At 52.8% G+C, this 24,477-nt stretch overlaps 1 protein-coding gene across 8 annotated transcripts in view; it reads right to left on the reverse strand.

Annotated features, from left to right (window-relative positions):
* The window catches only part of CNTFR (ciliary neurotrophic factor receptor), a 39,068-nt gene that overhangs the window by 8,809 nt on the left and 5,782 nt on the right, over positions 1–24,477 (reverse strand). For 3 of the 8 annotated variants that reach the window (XM_042913539.1, XM_042913540.1, XM_042913536.1), the window contains exons 2-4: positions 21,352–21,461; positions 9,333–9,417; positions 4,877–5,110 (exon numbers count right to left, since the gene is read on the reverse strand). In XM_042913539.1, the coding sequence (XP_042769473.1) occupies positions 4,877–5,110; positions 9,333–9,417 (319 nt within the window). In that variant the 5' untranslated portion in view covers positions 21,352–21,461. Of the gene's footprint in view, positions 1–4,876; positions 5,111–9,332; positions 9,418–21,351; positions 21,462–24,169; positions 24,253–24,477 lie in introns of those variants that run through there. The other 5 variants (XM_042913538.1, XM_042913537.1, XM_042913533.1 and 2 more) reach the window with 5 other exon arrangements.

Below are 24,477 nucleotides of genomic sequence, written 5' to 3' on the forward strand. Positions count from 1 at the left end.
ACCATCCTCCCCCCTGAGACCAGCCTCCCCCTCAAACCAGTTCCTCTCTCTGACTGGGCAGGTCATGGGGGACCGGGGGGCCAGGCAGGGCTTTGTCTGTCATCTGGCTACTCCTGCCTGGCCTTGGGCCCTGAGCAGGGAAGGGCTTGGGTTTCCTGACAGGGACCAGGTTTCTCAGAGGAAAAAGGAGGAAAGAAAAACAAAGAAAGGAAGAAAAGGAGTGACTTGCTGCAGCTGGAGCCCAGCTGAGGGGCCGGGTGGGCGGAGGTGGGGGTGCTATGAGAGACCAAGTGTGAGGTTGTGGGACAGTGTGTGATCAGGCCTGTTGTGAGTGTGCTGCAAGATGGGGAAGAAGCTGTTTTTAAGACACTGCAATTGTGAGGCTGTGCGTTAACTCTGAGAGGCTTCATGTGTGTGACTGAGACTGGGCAGTTGCGTAACTTTGCAATTGGCTGTGTGTGATTCCGGACAGGGCAGTTTGATTAAGACTGTCTGTATGTGTATGGCCAAGGGGCTGAGGTACTCTCTGAGAATGTGTGTAAGTGCACCATTGAGTCTGAAATGTAGTGACAGCAAGACGACATACCTGGGACACTATATAGGAGATGGAGCTTAAGCCTGAATATATTTTTTCAAACTGTGGGTGTGGGAAAGTGCCCAGAAGTTCAAGTATATTCACACGTATGAGCTGAACACCATGTGAGAACATGTTAGAGGCTCTGTGTGAGCAAAACCTCAGAAGTAATTGTGTCATGTCACAGTCTGGTCATACAGACATATTCCTGGATGCCCAGGCATCCCAAGTTGCCCCTTGTGGGGGCTCCTGAGATGCCCAAGTGACTGCGTCAGCCTGTGGCAGGATGTCCTTGGGTCCCATGCGGGGCCGTGTATGCGTGTACATTGCCCCCGCTGGCCCAGGGTTTGTTTGTTTTCCTCCTAATTGGCTTGTTTTTCCATGTCCAGTCCACCAAACCGCATGTTTTTCCTCTCATCTCGCCAGCCTGCCTGGGCTGGAGCCCCCGGCACGCACAAGGCCTGCCCGCCGGCCGGCCCAGAGAGGAGGAGAAACAGGCTGCCCACACCCCTGGCCAGGCCAGATCAGGCTGGGTGGGGCAGGGTGACCCTTCCAGCTCCAGCCCTGCCCAGGCCCCACCCACACTCCTCCTGTCTGGCATCAAATCCATGGCCTGCCCCAACCTTATCTCATGACATCTCTCAAGGCACCCCAACTTCTGGACTCCCACATACCCCTCTCCTGCCTTCCCACCTGTCCTTTTCCCCCAGACATCTTCAACCACAAGCTGCTCTTTCCTTCTCAGCCAAACAGGGCTGAGGGGGAAGCAGTGCTGAACCAGGGGTTCTGGAGTTCCTTTCCTGACCAACCAAATATAGATATTTAAAAATTGGATAAGGAATTGTCCATTTTAAATTAGTAAATTACTCTGATTTGTTTTAGCTTAAAAACAGAAAGACACTGAATCAGCACTGTCTAGTAAACAAAAGGATGCTACTAAAGGTAACCCTGTGATCCCATTTCCTAATGTGGGTGGTCCTTCCATCATCCTGGGTGGGGGACTCCTTTGGGCTGTTTTTAAGTATCCACCTGAAGGCAGGGAGGTGAAAGTAGTTCAAGGATCAGTCTGGTTAATGGGACTTTCAAGAGTATATATATATATTTTTTGAATGTTTATTTATTTTGAGAGAGAGAGAAAGCATGCATACTTGACAGCAGGGGAGAGACAGAGAGAGAGAAAGAGAGACAGAGAGAGGGAGAGAGAATCCCAAGCAGGATCCATGCTGTCAGTGCAGAGCCCAATTTGGGGCTTGAACTCATGAACCATGAGGTCATGATCTGAGCCAAGATGAAGAGTTGGATGCTTAACCAACTGAGCCACCCAGGCGCCCCTCAAGAGGGTATTTTTATGATCAGTTTCCCTTAGAAATAGAAACATGAAAATCATATATGTTTAGGATAAATATGAAATATTTTTTGGCTTGAATGACTTACAAATCAGGGTTAACTTTGTCCTGTTTTCTGAGTTCTGGCTAGAAGAATAATTTGATATTGAGGGTTGCCAAACCCAGTCTCTTGTTACTAATATAAAGTGACTGAGACAATCATGATTAATGTGCCCTGTTCCTCTGACCACCAGCTCTTTAGAAGGAAATAAGGCAATGAGAGATAAGTACCTGTTACTATAGCCAACTCATGGCCAGCTCTCCTCTGACAAGCAGGGCCTGGGGAGTGGTCACCACTATATATAAAAGGTCGGGGCTCTGGTGACAACAGGGCAGCTGTGGGCATGTCCTGTGGGTACAGACTACAGACATTACTTCCAGACCCTATTTCCCTCCAATGACCTCTCAAAGAAGATCAAGTCATTAGGAATGAGGGCCCATGATCACCAAGGCCTAACCATCATGGCCAGCTGTCTCCATCCTAAGGGCTTCTGGGACTCAAATTGAGAATACCAGGGTGTCAAATTGGTCTCATTCTTCTTCCATGGCACTCAGTGTATGACCTTTTCCGTGTGTAAGGACGTGGGGCTGGGCTGAGAGTTCCACTTCCAATGGCCCTTCCTCATGGTGGGCCAGAGAGAATTTAGGTAGGCTGGTCCTGTATTTCTCAAGCTGGCCGACAGGGGTCATTCCACCCTTGGCTTGCAACTAAGATGGCTGGTTATGATTGCCATCTCTCTAGTTTAAACACACAGAAGGCTTTTCTGTGTGAAAATGAATATTCCTACCAAAACATATTCTCACCCTTCCTCTAATCCCACTGGTGTGTCAGTGTTTTGTGGATAACCATGGGGAAACTTTCAGTCTAACATTTCCCATGGCTGTCCATACCAATCTCCTGACAATGGGCAAAAGGCCTGCTCCCAGGTCCCTCAAGCATCTCCTCCCCTCAGCAGCTCCCAGGGAATAAAGAAACCATCCTCAGAAAGTGGGGTGCATCACAAAAATTGGATGAGGCCAGCAAAACATGAATCTTTGGCTCAAGGAGAAAAGAAGTGAGCCTGTGAGGAAAGAATATTCTGTTGGTGGGTGCCTCTGGCTGAGATCCAGGTGCCTGCTCAGCTGACCCTCAGCAACACTGATAAGCTCATCATTTCAACTTCCCCAACCTGTCTTCTGAATCACATTCACTCACTCCTCCTTCTACCTTCCTGTTGGCTCCTTATCTCTTTTTGTGGCTCATCTCTCTCCATCAACCCTTTATAAAGTGATGGTCTTGAGGGCCCAGTTCTGGGTTCTCTTCTCTCCTCATCCCAGAGTCTCTCCCTTGGTCATGTCACCCCATCTAAGGCCTTTCTTATCCCATCCCCAGCCCATGTCCCTTCTGAGTCCTAGACCCTCAGATCCACTGGCTATAGCCATCAACTCCCAGATGTCCCCTGAGTACCCCAACCCAACACATCTATAGCAGATGTTGGTGGTGCTGCAACAGATCTCTGGCCCACACCTACTGCCCTCTTCTGCATTTATTTGCCTAAGAGCTTTCATTGGTCACCAAAATCTGCATTGCCTGCTGAGGCATTAGGCCAAAGTGCAGGGGAATTAAAGCATCCCTGCCCTCACCCCCAGGAGACTCTTTCAACCAAGGATGGACAGGAGTTGGTATATAAGCTTCTGAGCTCCCTCACCCCCCAGGCAGGAATACTCCCAAGGTACATGTCTGCCTGGGCTCTCTGAGTTCTCCAAGGTTAAGGTGCAGCTGCCCAGAGGGTAAGTGAATAATAGTGACTGGATAACTGTCTTTATTGGTCACCTTAACTTCCTTTTTCTATCACTTTCTCATTTCCTCACTGTGTTTCTGCCACCTGACAAACTGCTTGCATACAAGTTCTCGTCTTGGAATCGGATTCTCAGGAAACCCAAACTAAGACTACCTGCATACTACTGTCCAAATAGAATACACTATCTTTTCTTCCACTGACCCTTCCACCTTGCCTCTGTCACAGTGATTGGTAGCACTAACTGTCTTGACGCCTCCTGCTCTCTATTCTCCTGTCTTCTCTACCTCCAATCTACCACCAACTCCTGGAGGTCCAACCAGCCCCTCTCAACTTCCCCAACTCCATGCCCCAGTCCCTGATCCTCATCATCTCTCCCGCACCCAGCAACAGCCTCCTTCCTGCCCTGGCACTGCCCCATCCAACCTGTCTCTCTTCACCACAGTGAGAAGGATCTTTTAAGAAGGTAACCCTGATCATGTTACTCCCTAGCTTGTAGGATCATGATTTGCCCCATCCCCTCCTTTAGCTCCCTTTCCTCATTTACACCAGCCCCCCAGCCTTGGAGGCCTTTTCATGCCCTCCCAGCCTTGAAGTCCTATAGTCATACCTAGCTCTCTGCCAGAAGTGACTTTTTCAATGTATCTTCCAAATCTCCCAAGTCTCCAGTGCCTTCCACTCCAGAAAGCCTTCTTTTTTTTCCTTGGAGCCTCCCAGAGTGCCTATTCCTATACCCACAGAACCAGCCTCTGTGAGAGCACACCATGGAGTTGGCTCGCTCCACCTTGGAGCGGTGACCCTAAGATTCCTCCCTACCAGGCCCCAGATAGGCCATGCCCTGCCAGCCCTCCCCTGCTCATCTTGTCATAGGCAGTATGATTTTCGGATCTCAAAGACCTGCAGGGGTGGGGTGGGGGTGAGATACCTGGGCAAAATGCCCAGGGGTCTGGATTCAGTGGGAAACACCGGGCTCAGAGGTCAGAAGAGAAAGCTAGGATAGGATCAGAAGGCAAGGGTCGGTGCTGCAGCCTGCCTCCCCAAAAGGAAGAGGACTTGATCTGAGCTAAGGGTCTGGGCCTCACGGACAGTCCTCTTGAGTGGAGTGGTAGGTCAAGTGAGGGCTTGGGAGCAACACTTACAGCCGACATGTAGTAGGACTTGGTGGCGCAGGTGCCAAGAGTCACGGTGGAAGCAGGCATAGAGGCCGCTATGGCCCAGTTCCAAGCCATGGAGCACAAGCTGAGAGCCGTTGAGCAGGTCAGGGGCTAGGTCTGTCCCATTTACCCTCCATGTCACCGCTGCATCCCAGTTTGCTGTCCCACACGGCAGAGTCACATCTGAACCTAGGCGCTCGTACTGCACGTGGGGTGCCTCTGTGGGGGGTGGGGAGAGCACAGGGCAAAAGTCACAGGTCACAGAGCTGCCCAGGACCACCAGGTGAAATGTGCACGGATGAGACACTGTGAGGAGTCTAGGCCAAGAGGCTCTATGTCTAATGGCCTATCAGGAGATGAGTGCATAAATGTTCTCTATGGCTGTGGAAGTGTATAGGTATGTGAATGTCTCCATATTTGTATGTGTGAGTGCACGTCTGGTGTTTTTATGCATGGGTGGGTGATCTTCTGTGTGTATATGTGTGAGAGAAAGTTTGTATAGTGTCCTGGGAGGGGTTAAATCTCACTGAAAACCAGGTCACTTTCAGTCACTAGGTCCTTTAGAAAGTTTTCTTGACCCCCCCGTGACCCTAACCTCTTGCCACCTATAGGCCCAGCCCCAATCACTGACATCTGCTACCCAGGCAAGCTGGAGCTGAGGGGCCTTACTTCTGGACTCCTCCCTCTGTTTCTTGTCCCCATCTTTGTCTCCGGTCTTGCCACTCTCCCTCTCCCCAACTCTGGCCTCCCTGGCAAGCTAGCCCCTAACCTACCCTGCTTCAGCTATCCAGGGCTTGGGCAGCAGCAGGATAAGGGAGATCCAGGATGGAAGCCCTAGGGAACTCCTGGCAGCTATCAACTTTGTGAGGCAGGAACTGCTGAGGTGGGGGTTGGGGAGAGTGCTGGGACCAAGAAAGCTCTCTGACCATTTCTCTCCTGCCCCCAGGAGGGGCCTGTCAGAGCCAAAAGCAAACCCCAGTTCTGGCCTCGGCAACCCAGGCGTGATGGACTGAGCCCAGGAGACTGGAGTGGAAGGGTGGGAGGGAGCACCTGTCAAGAGGCAGCACTAGGTGGGGGAGGTGAGTAGGACACAGAAAATCGGGGACACTGATCTACAGACAACAGCAGAGAAGCAAACATGTAGAGCTGGGTGATATGAATCTAATCTCCTCGTTCCTCATCCTGCCCCCCAAGCCTGGAAGGACAGATGCTTCCCAGGTCTCAGCCAGATCTGTGGAGAAAGGGTGGAAGGGGAAGAGCAACGTGAGAGGGGGGCAGCAGTAGGGGGGGCTGCGGGATCCCTCGTTAACACTCCCTTACATCTCCCCTCCAGAGAGCCACCCCGCTGAGTTGGGGGATTTTCAGAGGCAATTCCTGTTAACGAGCCAATTAACTTGGGCCAGTGGCCTCTTAATTAGACTTGTTAACACCACCAGGACTACAGGGGGTAGGGATCCCCCTATGCCACCAGCCACCACCCCCCCATTGCAGCCCCCTGCCTGGTACTGCTTTTCTCTGTGCTGGAACATTTGTCCCTGTTTGCTGCCTCTGTCACCCTTCCTGTGCCAGGGTCTCTCTGTGTCTTCAGGTTTCTCCCCTGCTGCCTGTCTCTGTCTTGCCCCTCTCTGAGCCTCTCGGTCCCTGTCCCCTGTCGGAGGAGAGGGAAGTAGGAAACCCAGCCAGCCTTGACCACTCATCTGTGGGGGCCCGGGACCAGCCAAACAAAGGATGAACGGCGGAAGGGCGGTGGCTGGGGGCCTTAGAGGCCACAGCTGTGAGGCTGGACCAGAGACTGAATGGGGGCCTCCCCCTGACCAGGGGCCCAGTGTCCAAGGCTCAAGCCATAGAGCCCCCCCCCCAGTCCACCAGCCCTAGCCATTGAGCCCCCCTCCAGCCTCCCTTCTCAAAACTTGGAGCTTCCAGGAAACATGCCAAGCCCCTCTCTCTCTGAGCCCTGCCCCCTCCCTCACTAACAGACATTCTGCATCCAGCTGCCTGAGGAGGAGGCTGAAAACTGACCGTAGGGGAGGGGGCGTGGCCACCATGGTCCCAGCGGCCACACGTCAACACTGACCAACAGCAGCTCAGAACTAACTTGGACCCAATGTGGTTCTTTAGTACTGCAGGGCAGGTACAGCCATAAGATGAGGAAACAGCCACCTAACAGCATAACAAACATAATGGCAATGGGATAACACTCCCAAGCACCCTGTCTGCCTCACAAAGGAGACAGAAACACAACCTGACAACAGTGACAAACCAACAATGTAAGGGCAGGGCAGGAATGAAAAAATGACAACACAATGACAGAAGACAACTACAGACCACAATATGGAGGTAGAGGGGGCAATATGACATGACAATCACACACGATACACACTGTCACAATTGCTACAATAACAACAATGGCAATACACACAGCCATGCAACAGCTCCAAAGATGCCAATGATTTAATCCTTTGTTTCTGGATAGCTCTCCTCCCGCCCTGTGGGTGCCCCTACTGATGTGCTGTCCATTTCAGAAATTAAATCAAGCAGCAGGGGGAGGATGGGGTTCTTGGCCTTGACGCAGTGACAAATGCTCCAAAGGAATCAGCTGTGAAAAGGTTGTTAGAAGCCAGGATGAGAGACAGAGACAGGATGAGGTCATGGACATGGAGAACACAGAAGGACAGAGCTGACGGCTCCCTCACACCTGCGCACACAGGCTCACATGGGGACCACATGCCGGAAACAGTCCCCCCGGGCGTCCTAAGCAACTTCACATCGCCACACACATAGGATAATGACAGTCACCACAAGAAGAACAAGCACACACAGAACAACCATCCACAAGGTCACAGCCACACAGGGACACCATCCCACTTCAGGGATGGTTAACACCTAATACAAGATGATCATATGCATGCACAGGGAGGGCACTGTCACCCAGAGGCACAGTTACACATAAGGGCACAGTCTCACATCTGGGAGACAATTTAACAGGGACACAAACATACAAAGAGACAGAAAGAAACCATCATAATATCACACATAGGGTACAATCTCAATTGCAAGGACAAAGCTCCACAAAGAGCATGGTCACACATAGACAACGTCACACGCAGGGCACAGCCCCCAAGGATACAACCACACAGAGAAATGTATTCAAACAAGGACATGGTCTCACTCACACAAGAGCATAGCCTAATGCACAAAGACAGTTATACTCTCAGAGATACAGACTTAACACTCAAGTCTTTGGTCACATGTGGCTCTGTCTTTACATGCAACACAGGGCAGGAGCCAAGCCAATGGGAGTGGCCACTGGCAGGTCTAAGCAGGTGAGGTCAGCACAAGAGCCCAAGATGGACTGACTGCAGGAGGGAGGTTAATGGGTTGACCTGGTGGTCCTTTCAGTCCCTGCCCACTGGGGAGCAGCCCTGAGGTGAGCTAGGCTCTTTCTGGGTCTCAGTGTCAGTCTTACAAGGAAGAAGCCACCAGAGCCTTGACCCACCACCCTCCTTGAACCCACACCCTTGAGGGTGACAGGATCTGCTCTGTGCCTGGGTCCCAGAGGTGCCCCCACCTTCTCTGCCTCTACCTAATCCAGCCAAGGTTGGGGTGGGAGCAGAACCCATCCAAGGGGAAAGCTCCTGACAACTTAGAGCTTGCTCAAGGAGTTTCAGGGTCAGACCTTATACTGATGTGGCCATGTGAGGTGTGCCTCAAATGCAGTTTGAGCGCTGGTGGTCAAGTTAAGAGGGTACCTGTTTCCCAGAAGGGGTGCAGCATCTTGCTCTGTGGGCTGTGTGAAGAACTCAGCCTTCACTGGACAAATGGTAGGGGAAGGGCAGGAGGCTGCCAATGGCCCAGCCTAAGCAATCCCTGCCTCCTCCAATCATTCTAGCTGACTGACCTGTCCCCTTCCTTAGCATGCCTGCCCTCTCCCACTTGTCACCCTGCCCATCCTCACATCTTGTTATCAACCATCTCTGTCTCCATCTTCTCTCTAGGATAGGGGAAAGCAGTCTTGGCCACTGTCTCTCTCAGTGCCTTCCACTACACCCCCCACAAACCCCTAGGGGATCCCATTTCATCAGATTAATATACAGGCCCTACCTATAGCAGCCCCCAACTCCTATCTCACCTGCCCATTACCCCACACAGCCACTCTAGTAGGAAGAGGAAGAGATTATCAAGCCAGAGATACCATCAGCACGGAACCACACGGAGTGACTGGAGGACTGTGCACATGAGGTATCAGTGGGTCACCCAGCATATCAGTGTCATATGACTTATGTCCTTCTGTGTGTTCATGTGTGGCAATGCCAGCAAGTGCCAGTGTGTGGTCTTGGGTGGATGCACACAGCTGTGTGAGAAGGGTTCATGTTCAGCTCTGGGTGGGAGTCATCAGGGAGCACCATCCCACCCCCCCAGAATCCTCTCCTCCAACACTCACCCTGAGGACTGTGTCTCTGGGCGTAGACAACAGCAGTGGCGGCAGCAAGCACAGCGCAGCAGGCCCACGGGACAGGAGCAGCCATCTGCTGGGAGAAATGGGGATAGGGGATGGCGGGGGAAGGAGAGGCATCAGCCCAGGCAGGAACCTCCTGGGAGCCCCTCCCTATTCTCAGGCAAGACTGGGAAATCCCAGCCCTAGGGCTAGGACACCTTGACCCCAAATGCCCTTCTTAATGGGGCTCAGGATTCTCTTCCAAGCAATAGAAAGCAACATTATTGGCATCTGTAGGCAAACATTTGCTAAGATGGTACAAGGCAACCTACAGTGGTTTGTTGTTCGATAAGGCTGCTGGTTGCAGGATGTAGTCAACCACGGATGAGTTATGGAACATTGGTTATGCTAGGGCCATTTTTATAAAAACAAAAATAACTTTACTGGTGAGGTTGGCTAATTAGCTATAAACATTGCAAACTGAAAGGGTAATGTTTGAACTTAACACGAGGTCTATACTTCTCCAAATTGCCTTGAATGGAAGGCCCCCTGCTGTGCTCCTGGGGAGAAAGCCTGAAACCTGGATGGTTAGAAGCCCCTCATATCTGCACCACCCCCCACTTCCCCATGAGCCTTGCCACTGGGCTCTGTGATGTTCACAGCACCAGGGTACCAAGGTCAAATGTGGCTTTTGCTTTAGTGTACAGTGACCAGGAGAGAAAGGGTATTTCACATATAAGTCCTTGTTGGGGGACCCAGCCCATCCTTTACCCCAGACATGTGCCCCAGGAGCCTGAGACCCTCAGCCCAGCAGATGTGCATCAGTGTTTACACACACCTACATAGGTACACAAAGCACAGTGAGGATATGTCCCCACAAGTCAGGATGGTTCCAGTGGCCCCCTAATCTGTTATCCTGCTTCATGGGATGGATCCAACTGCACCCCAATCTACCCCAGCACACAATCATACCTGAGGGCAGGGAAATAACTATTCCCTACAGAAAAAGCCTCAAATATGACCCTTCTACCCTAGTGTGAGGAGACAGGGGGACTGTCAGCCAGACAGAAGCAGAGATCTAGAAGAGGAATACTGCCAGACACTCAACCAGGGTGAGTGGTACTGTCAGAAATATAGCCTGAAATACAGCCAAGACACTGGGCAGAGAAACTGCCCAAAACAACCAGACAGAATCCCAGAGAAAGAGCACACACAGTTGGAGATATACTAAAGACACTGTGTGAGGCACAATCAGATAAAACCAGAGAAACAGGTAGCTATAACCAGATAACCAGGCAGAGACATGGTCAGAGACTAACTGACATACAACCAAAGGATCCACCAGAAATACTGTAAAATGCTCGGCACATGCAAGCAAATGTACCACCAGAGAAAGAGCAAGAAACACAGGCAGAGAAACCATCAGCGACATAGCAAGAGAGCTAGAGACACTGTCAGAAACCATGCCAGAGAAACTGCCTGACACACAAGCAGAGAAATACCAGAGAAACTGATAGACACAAACAGGCATACACCCAAAAATACAGCTAGTGAGAGAGCCAGAGACATAGCCAGATGCTCAGTCAGGAAGTATCCACACCACTAAAAACACTGCCAGGGACACTCAGACATACAGACACACTGCCAGACACAGCCAGAGACACTGTCAGAAATACTGCCAGACAAACAGCCAGACATACAGCCAGAGAACTGCCAGAGAAACTGCAAACAGAGCTACAGCAGGGAGGAGACAAATGTGAGTGTCAGCCTGTAGCAGCGGGTGGGAGAACTGGAGAGAATCTGACTTCCGGGGGCTCCTTTATGGGAGAGGGTTCCTGCCTGCCTGTGGCTACACTAACCCCTCACCAGGTGGGTCCCCACATCTGCACCTGGTTGTCCTCCAGCCACAGCCACAGGTGCTCTGACTGCTCCTCCCTGGCACAGCTTGTCTCTCTAGGCCCCGGGTGGCTTTGGCTACCCCTCCCACATCAGTGACTCCCAGGGCCTTAGCTACCACTTGGCCTGACTCCTCTTGATCCTCAGCCACTCCCCTATCTTCAACTATTCCTCAGGCCTAGAAGGTTAAGACAATGGCCAAAGTCACAGTCAGCAAGCAGTGGGGCCAGGAAATGAACCCAGAAACTGTATGAATTCAGAAGGAGCTAAGGAGCAAAGGAGAGGGAGAGAGAGAGGCAAGAGGTTAGAGGCCTACCTAGTTCTCCACCTCAATCACTGAAGGTAGCCCTCAGATAGTCCCCCCCAGCACCTCTGCCATCTGTCCATGTCTTTCTCCACACAGCCAGGAAAATACTCTACCTTAGTGCCAGGCCCCACTGCCTACCACATGGGAGCAGGAATCAGGGTATGCGGAGGCAGAGGGGACCAAGGTTAGATCACAGGATGAAAGAAGAGGGACAGGGTGGCCCTCTGCTCCCAGCTCCTTCCTGGTCCCAGTTGGGAGTGCAGGGGAAAGGAGACAGCCTGGCATGAGTGTGCATGTATACAAGCATGCATGTATGCATGCACATGCAAACACACACACACACACACACACACACACACACACACACACACTCAGGCCCCCTCAGGGGGAGGGGTGGCTTCTTCATCAAAGTCGCCTCCATCAGCCCGATGAGTTACTGTAAGGGCCGGGCCCTGGGCCAACGGGGCTGCAGCCATGGGAGACGGGCGCTGCTGAGAGCAAGTGCTGCAGAGAGTGGGGGATGGGGTACCAAGACAGACACTGCATGGCTGGGGGCACCCAGAAAAGAGAAAGACCCAGGGAGGGGGGAGCATAGAGACAGGGAAAGAGGGAAAGCCATTAGCCAAGACCCAGGGGACAAGAAGATACCAAGATAGGGAGAAAGGGAAGAAGAGACCCGGGAAGAGAGATAGAGACCACAGGGGTTGGGGCAGGGATTCAAGGGCAGAGGAAGGGATAGATCCAGAAAGGGTCTCTGTGTCTACCCTAGAGCATCTCCCTAAGCCCATCCATCTCCCCCAGTGCAAAAGGAGGATAGTGTCCTTGCAGCGTTCCTGGGGGCTATAGGGTTTCTTTCTCCCTGGAGATATAAGAGTGTAGCTCTCAGGGAATTAGGGTAGACCAAAACCCCACCTTATCCCACCCCATCTCTGCCCCTGCAGATCCAAAAAGTCCCAAACCAATTTCATTTCCCCCTTCCCTCAAAGTCCCAACTGGGTCCATTCCCAGTTAGGGAAGTTGAGGCCAGAGGCATCCAGACTATAACCTCCGCCCTGCCCTAGCTCACCTCAGGCCACCCATTCCAGGGCAAAGAGCCTCTTTCCCAAGAATTTTTCAAGTCCACACCCCATGGCTTTGGGATAGATCTGGAGGATAAATCCCATAAAGCTTCAGATAAGGGCTATGCAAACTGGCTGAGGCTCTCTGTAGACCCCTCCAGGGGGCCAGCCTGGCTTCCAGCCAGCCCCAGCCCCACCATGAGGAGGCAACAGAGGGCACTCCACTAACAAGAAAGGAGGCCAGTACCTAGCAACCCAAACCCTGTTAGCACAAGGAGCCCAGAACCTCTCCTGACATAGAATCTCATAGTGTCATCGTTATACATACATAGGTGACACATCAAGAGACAAATCCTGGGCCCCAATTTACTGTCACTGTCCTACTATGACACAAAGACACCATTACACAATGATAAAAACACCCAGTGAACAGGGCACATTTCCATAGTTGACAATGACATACAGGGGTGTTGATAGTCTCTATAGTGACAATAATGCAGTGAATGACAGTCACGTTCAATGACACCAACAAATGGGGCAATGATACCTGTTGACACTGACACAATCACAGTGACAGTAATCTCAGAATCAAAGATGCAATGAGACTGGGACAGTCACATAGAGTAACAATGATGGTGTGTCCACAGTAACACAAGGATGTTAACAGTCAGACTCAGTAACATGGACAGTCATACAGGATAACACCAGCTCACAGTAATATTGGCACCATGGAGGCTGACAGTCACTAGCAGTGACACAGACAGACACAATGACAGACTCCCGATTAGGGAGCAACCTCAATTTCTCAGTTTGAGTCAGGCTTACGAGGGGCCCAAGACCCCTCTTGCCAGCTCCAGCAAACTTCCAGGTGCCCCGTGCCCCCCACCCTCATCCCCTGCCCAGCTAAAGGCAGAACCTAAGGGAGGGGAGGTATGAATTTGGAGAGCTCCTATTTATCCCTACAGAAGGTTACACAAGCCCAACCCTCAGGAAACCCTGCTACATCCAGGGTTGAACTGAGGGGTTCTGAGCATCACTGGCTGGGGCCCAGCTCTAAATGTGAGTATTGACGTGCAACAATATGTTCTGAGCTTCAAGGCATTAGTTGGTGTGGGTATGCTGAGGTCAGGTAAGCTCAATCTGGTCTGAACAATGAACGAATAGGGAGGGCCCATGTGGTAGTCCCCAAAATTAAAATCCAACCAAAGTCACTGGCCTGGACTACCCTTGCAGGGACTTACAGCAGGGTGAGTTCAGGAACATGCATATCTGCTGGGGGGCATCTGACCCATGGCATAGCCAAGGTGACATCTCCACAGCTTCTAGTCCCCCTAGGCAACCCCAGACTCCAGAATCCTTCAGTGTGAGGGAAAAGACACTTTGTCCTAGGGCCTCGTCCCCCTCCCCTCTCCCGACAGCAGTTGTAGAGGACCCATCCTGAGAAGAGGCAAGAACACAGGACAGGACACAGCATGGACTGACTTAAAAGCTTAGAGAGCTCTAGAGGCCTCAGACCTGCAGAAGAATTAGGGTAGAGCAAGGAAAAGAGACACCTTCATTTGGAGGTAGAGAGAGAAAATGAGAGAGCAGTGGCAGTAACAGGGACAAGGATGTGGTGGGCAAGGAGGAGAAGCACTGGCCGAAGGGGAGCCTGGGAGAGACAGTCAGGGCTGGCTGGAAGCTCCAAGAAGGGGAGGAGGGGCTAAGGCCGAGAGGCCCCCAGATCCCACCAGGCCTAGACAGCCTGGACAGCGTGGGCGGTGGGGGCGGGGGCAGAGGCCTGAGCAGTCCAGAGGGTGTGTGTGGGGGGGGTTAAAGGCCGAGGAGGGAGGCCTGGCCCCTGGCAGCTGGCCCGGCAAACCCCCTACCGGGGAAGGGGCGGGCCTGGGTCAGGGGCCAGCTTCTGAGACTGGGGCTGGCTGGCCACTGGGCAGGCTCCCACTCTCTGTGGCGTCTCTACCTTCTGTCTCTGAGTCTCTTGTCTCTGGCTTTCTCTCTGAATCCAGACTTGGTCCTCCTCTCAGCTACTAGTGCCCCCACCCCGAGGGGCATAGGAGCCATGCCTGGGTTCAGGATTCAAGCCTTATCTCCTCCTGGGCTATCACATCCCCACTCACTCTAGGGTCAAGCCCCAGTGCTCAGGGGAAAGGACCCCACCTAAACATAGGCTCCCATCTCCCTCCGTAGAAGGGGGCAGAAGTTGAACACCAGTGGGAGGGGGGCCAGGAGGGAGGCAGAGGGAGCAGTCCCCTAGCTCCAGTCTCTGGCTGAGGTTGTGGAAAAGGAGCGGCCCAATGTGAGTGAGTTGGGGGGGGGTGGGTATCCGCACCTGCTGTTGTGACCTCCACAGCCAGAGATGGGGGGCCTGGGGGGGGGGGGACAAGATTCCAATGGATTTTGGCAGCAGCCAGGACTCTGAGTGTTCAAACCCCCCACCTCCAGCCTCTTGCACCATGGGGACCCTGAGATCAGCATGTGCGTGCCCTGCTGCACGTGTGTACAGGCGTGTTGTGGGGGGAACCTGGGGCCTTCCCATGATGGGCCTGGCTGGGCAGCAGGGAGGTATCCTGGAGAGGTGGGAATCTGAATCCCACCAGCCCATGCCCACATGTAGAGCCCTACTCAGGGCCCTGCATGCTGCCTGGTTACCTGGCATGGGCTTGTATATGCATATATATGCAGGCTTGGGCTTAAGCAGCCCTCTATGTGCAAAAGGTCTTGGCTTTCTCCCTCAAAGGTCGTGTGGTCCAATCCCCTTCCCATCAAATGGAGAACAGGAAGGGGCAAGTAAGTGTGTATCTTCCCTTTGGGCACATGGTCTCTGGACAACTTCAAAGAACCTGGGGCACAAGCACCAAATTCCCCATCCTCCTAGCCTTAGTCCAGAATCTCTTCTGGCTTCTAGGAGAATCAGGAGGACCCCGCTACCTAGAAAAGGGCCATGCACCAGTCAGGTTAAGTCTGCAGGGAGTGGGGGGTTGCTCTTCTTGATGAGACAGACAGCTGCAGCAGGAGGTTAGATAGCTGGAAGAACTCCCATTCATTGGTGGGGGATGGGCAGAGCAATGACAGTGGAGGGGAGCATCCCAGCTGATAAGGCAGGGCAGGAAAGAGGCTGCAAGGCCTTCCATGGAAACAGAAGGACGGACAGAATAGTTTTCCAGACTTGGGAGCTGGGACAAAGACCTATCTGCCTTAGCATCTCTCACTACACCCCATCCCTGGCCCCATGACTGCTATGGTGCAGACACACCCTCTAATATATACACAGAGGCCTATGCTTGCAAGCTTGTGCACACACACACACACACATACACACATACACACACACACATACATACACACGAGTGGGGTGGGGGGCAGGGGAGACATTGCATGTGAAGCATTGGTTTCTAACAAAAAGAACTGAAAATGGTCTTTCTGACAAAGCTAGAATGGAGTAGGGGGAACAGAAACTTCGCCTGTCTTCATGTAACAATGTCCTGTTCTCCCTGCCCCCCTAACACACACACACACACTGCACACACTACTTCTGAGGAAGCTTCTGGTCTGCTGGGCAAAAGCAAGCCATCCTTCCTCCCCCTTACTCCCTCCTCACAGTGGGGAAGCCAGAGCAATCTGTTCCTGATGGGTAAACACAGGCATGAGTACGTGCACACACATGCTCACAAACACACCAGCAATTCAGGGTCACATGGCACCCAGTGCTCACTTCTCCCCGAGATGTAGCACACACTGGGGACTCTCACTACCACCTGGCAGAGCTCCCTGAAGCCCTCCCTACCTTTACATACACACAGCCAGAGCTTCACAGACACACGCAGGCAGCCTCTCACAGACACTGGCACCCATAGTTCACCATCGTGACTACACATCTTGGCCCTCCCACATGGACGCCCACTGCCACAGCTTCACACACGCTGTGCATGCACACACGTATTACAGTCACAGTCATACACACAGACTCACACACGCTCACTCAAAACAGGCACAGTCTCACATATGGATGCCATCACACATTCAGAACAGTCTATCTTCCACACAGATATCATCGCACCTCCAGAAACTCAGAGTCCCCCAGTCACCTTCAGCCTCTCATGCTCCCACATCCAGCAGTGAGAAATACAAAGATACACACAGAATAGCTACTCCATGCTGGGTCCTTGGATTGCCCGGGCTGCACTTGGGGGTAGGGTGCTAAAGCTCAGGGTAGCCTAAGGAAGAAGGAAAAGGGAAGGAGAAACTTTGTTCATCCCCCAAAAGCAAATAAATATCTGATAACTTCCTAGGTGGCTCCTTCCTCCCCTGACCCTGCTTTCCCAGCATCCCAGAATAAGAGGAGATCCAGGCCAGACAGACAGGGTAAGGTAAGGATCCAGGCCAGACACCCCTGGGTGAAGAGATGGTGGCACTGGTAGCAAAAGCCAGAAAACCCCAGAAATAAGCTCACTCCCCAGACCCCTCCTGCCTCCCCTTAGCACCCCCTCTTCTCCAGGATGAGGATCAGCAACAGTTCTCAACCTAGCCACCTGCTGTATGATCCCAGTCCTCTTCAAAACCTCTCTGTGCCCATAACTATTTATAGTGCACCTGAGTGTCAGGCCTGGCTGCAAGAGGCAAGGTAAGGAGAAGGAGATGCGGCTCAGACCTCAACCCCCAGCCCCTGCCAAAGCCCTGTCATCACTGTTAGGCCCAAAGAGAGATGGGGACAGCACTGGCCAAGCAAGTGCTCTTCTAACTAACCATTGAGGACAAGAATTGTAAAGTGTCCTTGGACCCTGCAGCCCTGCCCCCCATCACAAGAGAGGACGCTGTGTCGCTGTCCAGGCAGAATGGAATCCAAGCTGTGCTGGCCAGGCCCCAACCTGGGAACAACTGGCATTGCTGTTGACATCCTTACCATTTGCCACTCCAGGTGTAGCTTGGGCCCTAACACCCTATCATAAAGGGAGCATGGTAGGGCTCCATGGAAGCCAGGTAGGGAAGCAAACATCAGACAAGAGGATGTAAGGAAACCAGGTAGGGCAATCCCATAAAGCCCAGGTGATAGGGACTTAAGGAAAATAAAAAAGTAGACAGTGGGAACAAAAGAAATCAGGCAGAAGGGTCTAGGAAAACCAGGTGACAGAGCCCAAAAGACCATAGGCTGTGGGGACCAAATGAAACTAGGCAGTGGGGACTATAGTTTGCTAGGAGGTGGGAACAAATGAAGCCAGGCAAGAGGCCCACAGGATGTGAGAAAAGAAGGATATCAAGAGCTCATCCCCTCTGTAGATGTCACCCCCACACCCTGCCTGGACCTCTTTCTCTGTAGCCCCCTTCCCACCCAGGTTGTGGTCCCCTCCCCCAGGCCAGTGGAAACAGCTAGAGCCCCCTCCTCTCTCAGAAGCCTGGGCCGGTTTCAGCCAATGGGCCCCAGCCCCATCCCTGGGACCTCAGGAAGTCCCAGTCCCTCCCACCGGCTGTAGAAGCAGAGGGGCTGTTGGGGAAGGGGGGGGGGGGGAGAAAGAGAAGAGAGACAGCTTGGCAGGGGGAGCGCGCCGAGCAGCCGCGGGGGGCGGGGGCCGAGAAAGGAGCGGGAAGCTCCGAGGCGGGCTGGCGGGCGGCGCCGGCGGGGGTGTCTCAGCGGCGGCAGTGGGGGTGACAAGTTCTCCGGCCCTGCGGCCGCGCGGCCACTGACCTGGGTCCCCGCGCAGGCGCCCCGTCGGTGCCTCCGGCGCTCCTTGGGTCCGCCCCGCAGCCCGCGGGCATCGGGCGCCCGGGGCTGGGGCCCAGGAGGCCCGGGCCGGCCCGGGGGACAGGAGCCCCCCGCAACACCGCGACTCCGGACGGGCGGGCGGGCTAGGGGCCGGCCCGAGCTGTGAGTGAGCGAGCGAGCAAGGCAGCGAGCGGGCCGGGAGGAGGGGAGGAAGGAGCGCGCCACGAGCGAGGCGAGCTAGCAGAGGGAGCGAGTGAGGGACGGCAGGCAGTGAGGTCATCCTTTGAATCTAATTGTCTGAGTCAGGAGGAGATGTGGCACTTGATGCTGGGGGAGGGAGGGGGAAGGGACCCTCTGCTCCGAGCAGCGGCCCCTCCTCACACCCAGGGCCGCTCGGGCCTCCCTTCCCCCGCCCAGGGCGAAGTTGCCTCAGGCCAACTCCGGCGGACCCCAGCCTGTCTCAGGGTTGACTGACCTCTGTAGCCAGGGGAAATCAATAAGCAGTGAGATGTGGGACCCAGTCCCACATCACCCCCCAGAGAGTGGCCACCTTCCTACTCTCTGGGGGTGATGGCGACCCCCACCCAGGCCCAGGTCAAGGTTCCTAAATTTCTAAGGGTAATGGTAGGTGCCCAACCCACCTCCAGGTCACATTCCTGCCCTTTGAGGATAAAGGGGAAACTTCAGCCAGCCTTCCAAGTTACCTTCCTGCACTTTAGGAGCATGGAGCCCCCAATTCTATTCCCTAAGTTACTTCTTGCTCTGGGAATATTAGGGAATCTGGACATTGAACCCCAGCTCACCTTCCGACCCTCTGAGAATAATAGTGCAATGCCACCCAATCTTCCAGTTACTGCACTTTGGGGGCATAAGGACCTCCAATTGACCCCAAAGGTCTCCCTATTCTACATGCCCAACTTTTTAAGAGAGGCAAAGACCCAGGCTAGATTACCAGGGTCCCCTAGGGGCTGGGCTGCCCAAGGGACCAGGCTACTCCGTGGTGGGGGGGTGAAGGGGGACAAGATGGGCCCTGGGTCTGTTAGGTATGCACACCCATGCATGCACATATGACCACATGTGCACATGTGTAAACACACAGGGGGTGCGCACCAGGCAGCTGGGGATGCTCACACCAAGGGCCACACACCCCTCCCCTCACCCCCTGGGGGGAGGGGTGATAAATATTTAAGGGCTTTTAGCTCAGAAGGGGCTGAAGCTGGGGGAGGGAGGGGGATCCACAATGCCTGATTAATGGGGTTACGGGCTTGGATCAATCCATCCGCCCGCTGCTCCCTGCTCCCTGCTCCCTCCCCCCTCCTCCTCCCTCCCTCGGCCTAATGCGCTTTATCAGGAGACGCTTTTCTGACTTGGCAGCGTCGGGTGTTTTAAATAGACCCATTTAGAGCAGGGGTTGGGGGAGAAGGGGGGAAGGGAGACAGAGATTGAGACAGGCTGGGAGACAGAGATGATTCAGGAGAGAGACAAGCCCTGGAAGAGAAACTGGGAGAGGAGAGACAAAAGGAGATGCAGAGACACGGAGATAAGAGACTGAGGATGAGATACCCAAGGAGGCTGATACGGGAGGGGGTAATGGGAGGCCAAGGGGAAGCTGGGGGGTTGCAGAGCAGAAACAAACAAAAAAAGAGACAGAGAGAGAGAGACAGAGAGAGACAGAGAGAGAGAGAGAGGAAAGGAACCACCAGCAGCAGAGAGAAACCCGGAGAGAGGCTCTCTGCAAGGGCTGAGTGCTAGCCTGGGAGACAGCAGATATCTTTATTTCCAAAAACAGTTTTTCATCCACTTTGTTAAATTAAAAAGCTGTTTTTAAAGTGATGCTGGAGGTGCTGTGGAGGGAGGGTGGACAGAACTGCCAAGTCTTCCCTCCCAGCCTCCTCTTTGGGCCCCCACAGAAGCTGCCTAACCCTTAACTAACCCCAGGGGTGTTCTCTAGCTCCCCTGCTCTCTGTGATCCTCTGGGATCTCTAGAGACACAGTCAGGGCATCAGAGCTACTGTTCATTGGCAGGAAGTCCTTCCTGCTGTCTGGCCTCAGTTCCTCCTGCTGCAGGAGCCCAGTCTCTTGCCCAACCACTAGCCTTCTCTTCTCCAGCCCCTGTTCCAACTCAATACGGTGATCCCAATTGTGGGGGGGGGTGGGATTATGTGCTCATAGAAGTAGCTCACTTTACCATCAAATCATGAGACTCCTCCCAGGTGTGCCCCCTATAAATATTTATTATCTATTGTTATGTAAATCCGAATTTCTATCAGATACCCTACCCTGTATCCTTAGGTCCTTTGGGAACAGTGGATTGGAAGCTTAACTCTCTACAGCTTTCTGGAGCCTCCCTACTCTTCAGAACCCCACCTCCATTTTAAGTCCCTTTTATGGCCATGTGTCAGCATGAGATACCCCACCCCACCCTCAAAAACATCCCAGTCCTAGTTCTGAAGGGTCAATCAGTCCCCTACTCCTGGGCCGGGAAAATGGCCAGTCTGTTTGGGAGCTGAGATGAAAAGCCGGCTGGCCTTTGTGGGCCTCTGGCGGGTTTTGGACAATAGGCCCTTCCGTTCCGCTCCAGCGCCTCGATTCCTTGGACGCCCCCACCCTGGGCTGCCAATCGGGGGCCTTGGCTGCCCTTAATGAAAGGCAGGGAGAGTCAAGCCCAGCCCCATGGCTGGCCCCAGAAGATTTTGGAATTTCCGACCCCCATCCCATCTACTCCAAGCCCAGCTGCTTCCCCAATCAAGCCAGAGAGATGCTTTGGGGGCAGAGAGGGAGCCTGACAATGAGACAGAAATATACTCCCACATCCAGGATTCAGCCCTCTTAAGTACAGAACCCAGTTTTCTGACCTGGCTTCGCCCTTGCCTGTGTGACTGCGGGTAAGTCCCTTCCCCTTCGTGGGCCCATCATAGGGGCATGAAAAGCCTCAGAAGGAAGAACAGAGGAAGAGAAGGAAGGGATCTCAGGCCCTCCTTCACGCACATCCCCAAACCTATAGCCCCATTGCACCAGCCTGATACCCAGAGACAGACCTGCCTCATGTGGGTCCCCAGCACATACCTCTTCACCACTGGCCGTACACTGAGCACATCAATGTCCTCCTTCTCCAGACCAACTCTTTCCAAGACTTCCAAAACCAAGGGGATGGGATGATGTGACAAGGCTGGATTCTAGAAGGGCAAAGGGCACAAATCAGAGGTCACAGAGGACCCACAGGCCTTAGTCCAACTAAGAACTCATTCCATACAATGCCTCTCAGAGAAGGGGAGACTGAGGCAGGCAGCAGGTAAGTGTCTAGAAAAGAGAAAGTTTTTTTTTAATGTTTACTTATTTTTGAAAGAGACAGACAGAGTGTGAGCAGGGAAGGGACCAAGAGAGACAGAGGAGACACAGAATCCGAAGCTGGCTCCAGGCTCTGGGCTGTCGGCACATAGGCCAATGCAGGGCTCAAACTCATGAACTGAGAGATCATGGCCTGAGCTGAAATCGGAGGCTTAACCAACTGAGCCACCCAGGTGCCCCTAGAAAAGGGAAAGTTGAGAATAGTCCAGACTCCCTCCAGCACCCCATGTTGACTTCGGATGCTAAACCACAGGGACAAAGGGAAGCCACAAGTGGCCTAACATCACATACAGATACATATTCATATCCACAAACAATCCAAAGTCCCCAGACAACCAATTCACAGGCACAAGTACTTCCACATCACACACTTTTTCACACGCAACCGGCAGGGCAAAAACACCCACCATCATACTATCCTCTTCTCATCACCACTACGATTTATTGAGAATCTGTTATATGCCAGGAACTGTGTCAAGCACTTTATATGCATTATCTCATTTAATCCTCATGACTTCTCCATGAGGTAGGTTCTATTATTATTCCCATTTGACAGTTGAAAAAACAAGGTTCAGGGAAGTTAAGTAACTTGCCTCCGACCATATAGCTGATCAGTTCCAGTGCACAGATTTGAGTCCAAGTCTAGCTCCAAAGCCTTTGTGCTCTACTGGTTTGCCTCTGCAGTTCTCTCTCTTGCCTGCACAATGCCTTTCCCAGTAATAGTAACAGCTAACACTTGTTTCGAGTTCTTAATGAGTCAGGTATCATGATAAGTGCTTAACATACATTTTGTACTGAATCATCAAAACAACTTTAGAGTTAACCCTGTTTCCATTTTACAGATGAGGAAACAGAGGCTCAGAGAACAAAAGCACCTTGCCCAAAATCCCACAAATGGTAGCTGATATCCCACAAATGGTAGCTGATAAGGAAGCCAGCTTTGTATTCAGAGCTGTCTTGAAAGCCACTATTGCTTCAATGGGCTCCAGTCACTCAACAGAAGAGATCCTCAGGATCCAACTTCCCCTCCCCCCCCTAAAAAATAGGTCCCAGATGTGTTTGCCAAAGGCATGGTCAGGTGCCTAAACACATACCCATGAGAAAGGGTCATCCATGTCATCCAACCCTGACCGAAGACGCAACCAGACAGAGATGGCCATAAACTAAAATAAGGTGTTAGAGACAGGGTGGCTGGTGATAATAGATACAGACATACCAAGAGATAGGCAAACAGAGGGAGACAGGTTAGAGACAAGAGGCACACATCAGGCCAGAGACTAACAGACATTTGGGAAAAGAGACAACAGAGGGAGAGGAAGATACAGGCAGACATGAAAAAACACAAATAAGTACCAACATCAAAAGACACAGACACACATAAGGAGCCCTCTAGGGGCGCCTGACTGCCTCGGTCAGTAGAGCATGCGACTCTTGATCTTGGAGTTGTGAGTTCGAGCCCCATGTTGGGTGTAAAGATTACTTTAAAAAAGAGGGGGGGGCTCCAACCTTCACAAGAAAAAAATTGTGTAAGCAAACAAGGCTCAGGCTGTGCGTGGCTTGTGCGTATGTGTGCGTGCACATGTGTTGGGGGTGCATGCAGAGTCTGTATCGCTACGCACATTACACCAGCTGTTCCAGCAATTTCATCTGATTAATAATAAATGCCCCGTAATTACAGCTGCTCCCCCAGCCCTCTTTCCTGTTTTTTGTCAGCTGCTGCCAGGCCAGCCCCTTATGGACCCCACGGCCCTCTCCATCCTCACCTGCTGCCTTCTAGTAGGCTGAGAGGATACAACCTGATGGAGGAGGCCAGACTCCCATTCTGAGGAGGAATACCCATCTATCTTAGATTAATGCCCTCTACCTCCAAGTAAAAGACCATCTCCCTTAGGTCTCACTCGGTACTCTCCCCTATCCTAGGTATAACCTGCGACTCCTAACATGGCCTAGGGGCCCAAGTCTAGGAAGCAAAGAGATAAACTACAAACTCCCCTTGTCCACCCTTTATCACTCACTGGTTGAAAGAAGTCTCCATTCACAAACTTCCCCTAGCTTTGGAACCCCACAGACTCAAAGGAGGAAGGAACTAGTTCAGCGGCCCCCACCACATCATTCCAACCCAGAATCTCTGCCTACTTGTGTATCCTCCTGCTTTGGACACTGGGTGGCTCCGCCTCCATTCCTGAGCGCCACCGCCCCCCCCCCCCCCCCAGGTCCACCTCCTTCCAGGCCTCCCACCCTAGCTCTCCAAGGCAGCTCTATCAGAATCAGCTGCGGGTTTGTGCTGATCTGTTTCTAATCGCTGGGGCCTGGTTCACGCTTGCCCCCCCCCCCCCAATATTGATTCCATTATTTGGAGAATCATTGACGTCAGGGAGCTGGATGGGTGCCAAAACCGCCTTCTCTCCGGGCCTGGGCCAGGGCCCAGCCCCCCCCCCCCCCACCCCATCCCGTGATTTCACAGAGGGGCCCAGAAAGGTCAGCTTACAGGCCAAGGTCACACGGCATCTGCCCTCAGAGGCCAGGCTTTTCTTACCTTTTTGGAACCACTGTGCAGCATCCATCTCCAGGGAAGAGGGGATACACAGATGCCTGGGGGGTCAGAAGTGAGGTGGGGGCCTATAAAAGGGGGTGTACAAGAACCCCACTGGGACTCAGGCTGCAAGGAAGGGCTCTAGGAGGTAGGGATGGGGGCAGTGGCTCAGAAAAGGCTACTTAAGGAAGATTTTTTTTTTCTTTGCCACATACTTATTTTGGAATATCTTGAAGCTGGACTTGAAATGGTTACGACTGACTACTTAATTTATACATCTGATATCAGATGTATATTCAAACTCCCCAGGA

This window comes from Panthera leo, chromosome D4 (genome assembly GCF_018350215.1).
Source record: "Panthera leo isolate Ple1 chromosome D4, P.leo_Ple1_pat1.1, whole genome shotgun sequence".
Classification (NCBI taxonomy): domain Eukaryota; kingdom Metazoa; phylum Chordata; class Mammalia; order Carnivora; family Felidae; genus Panthera; species Panthera leo.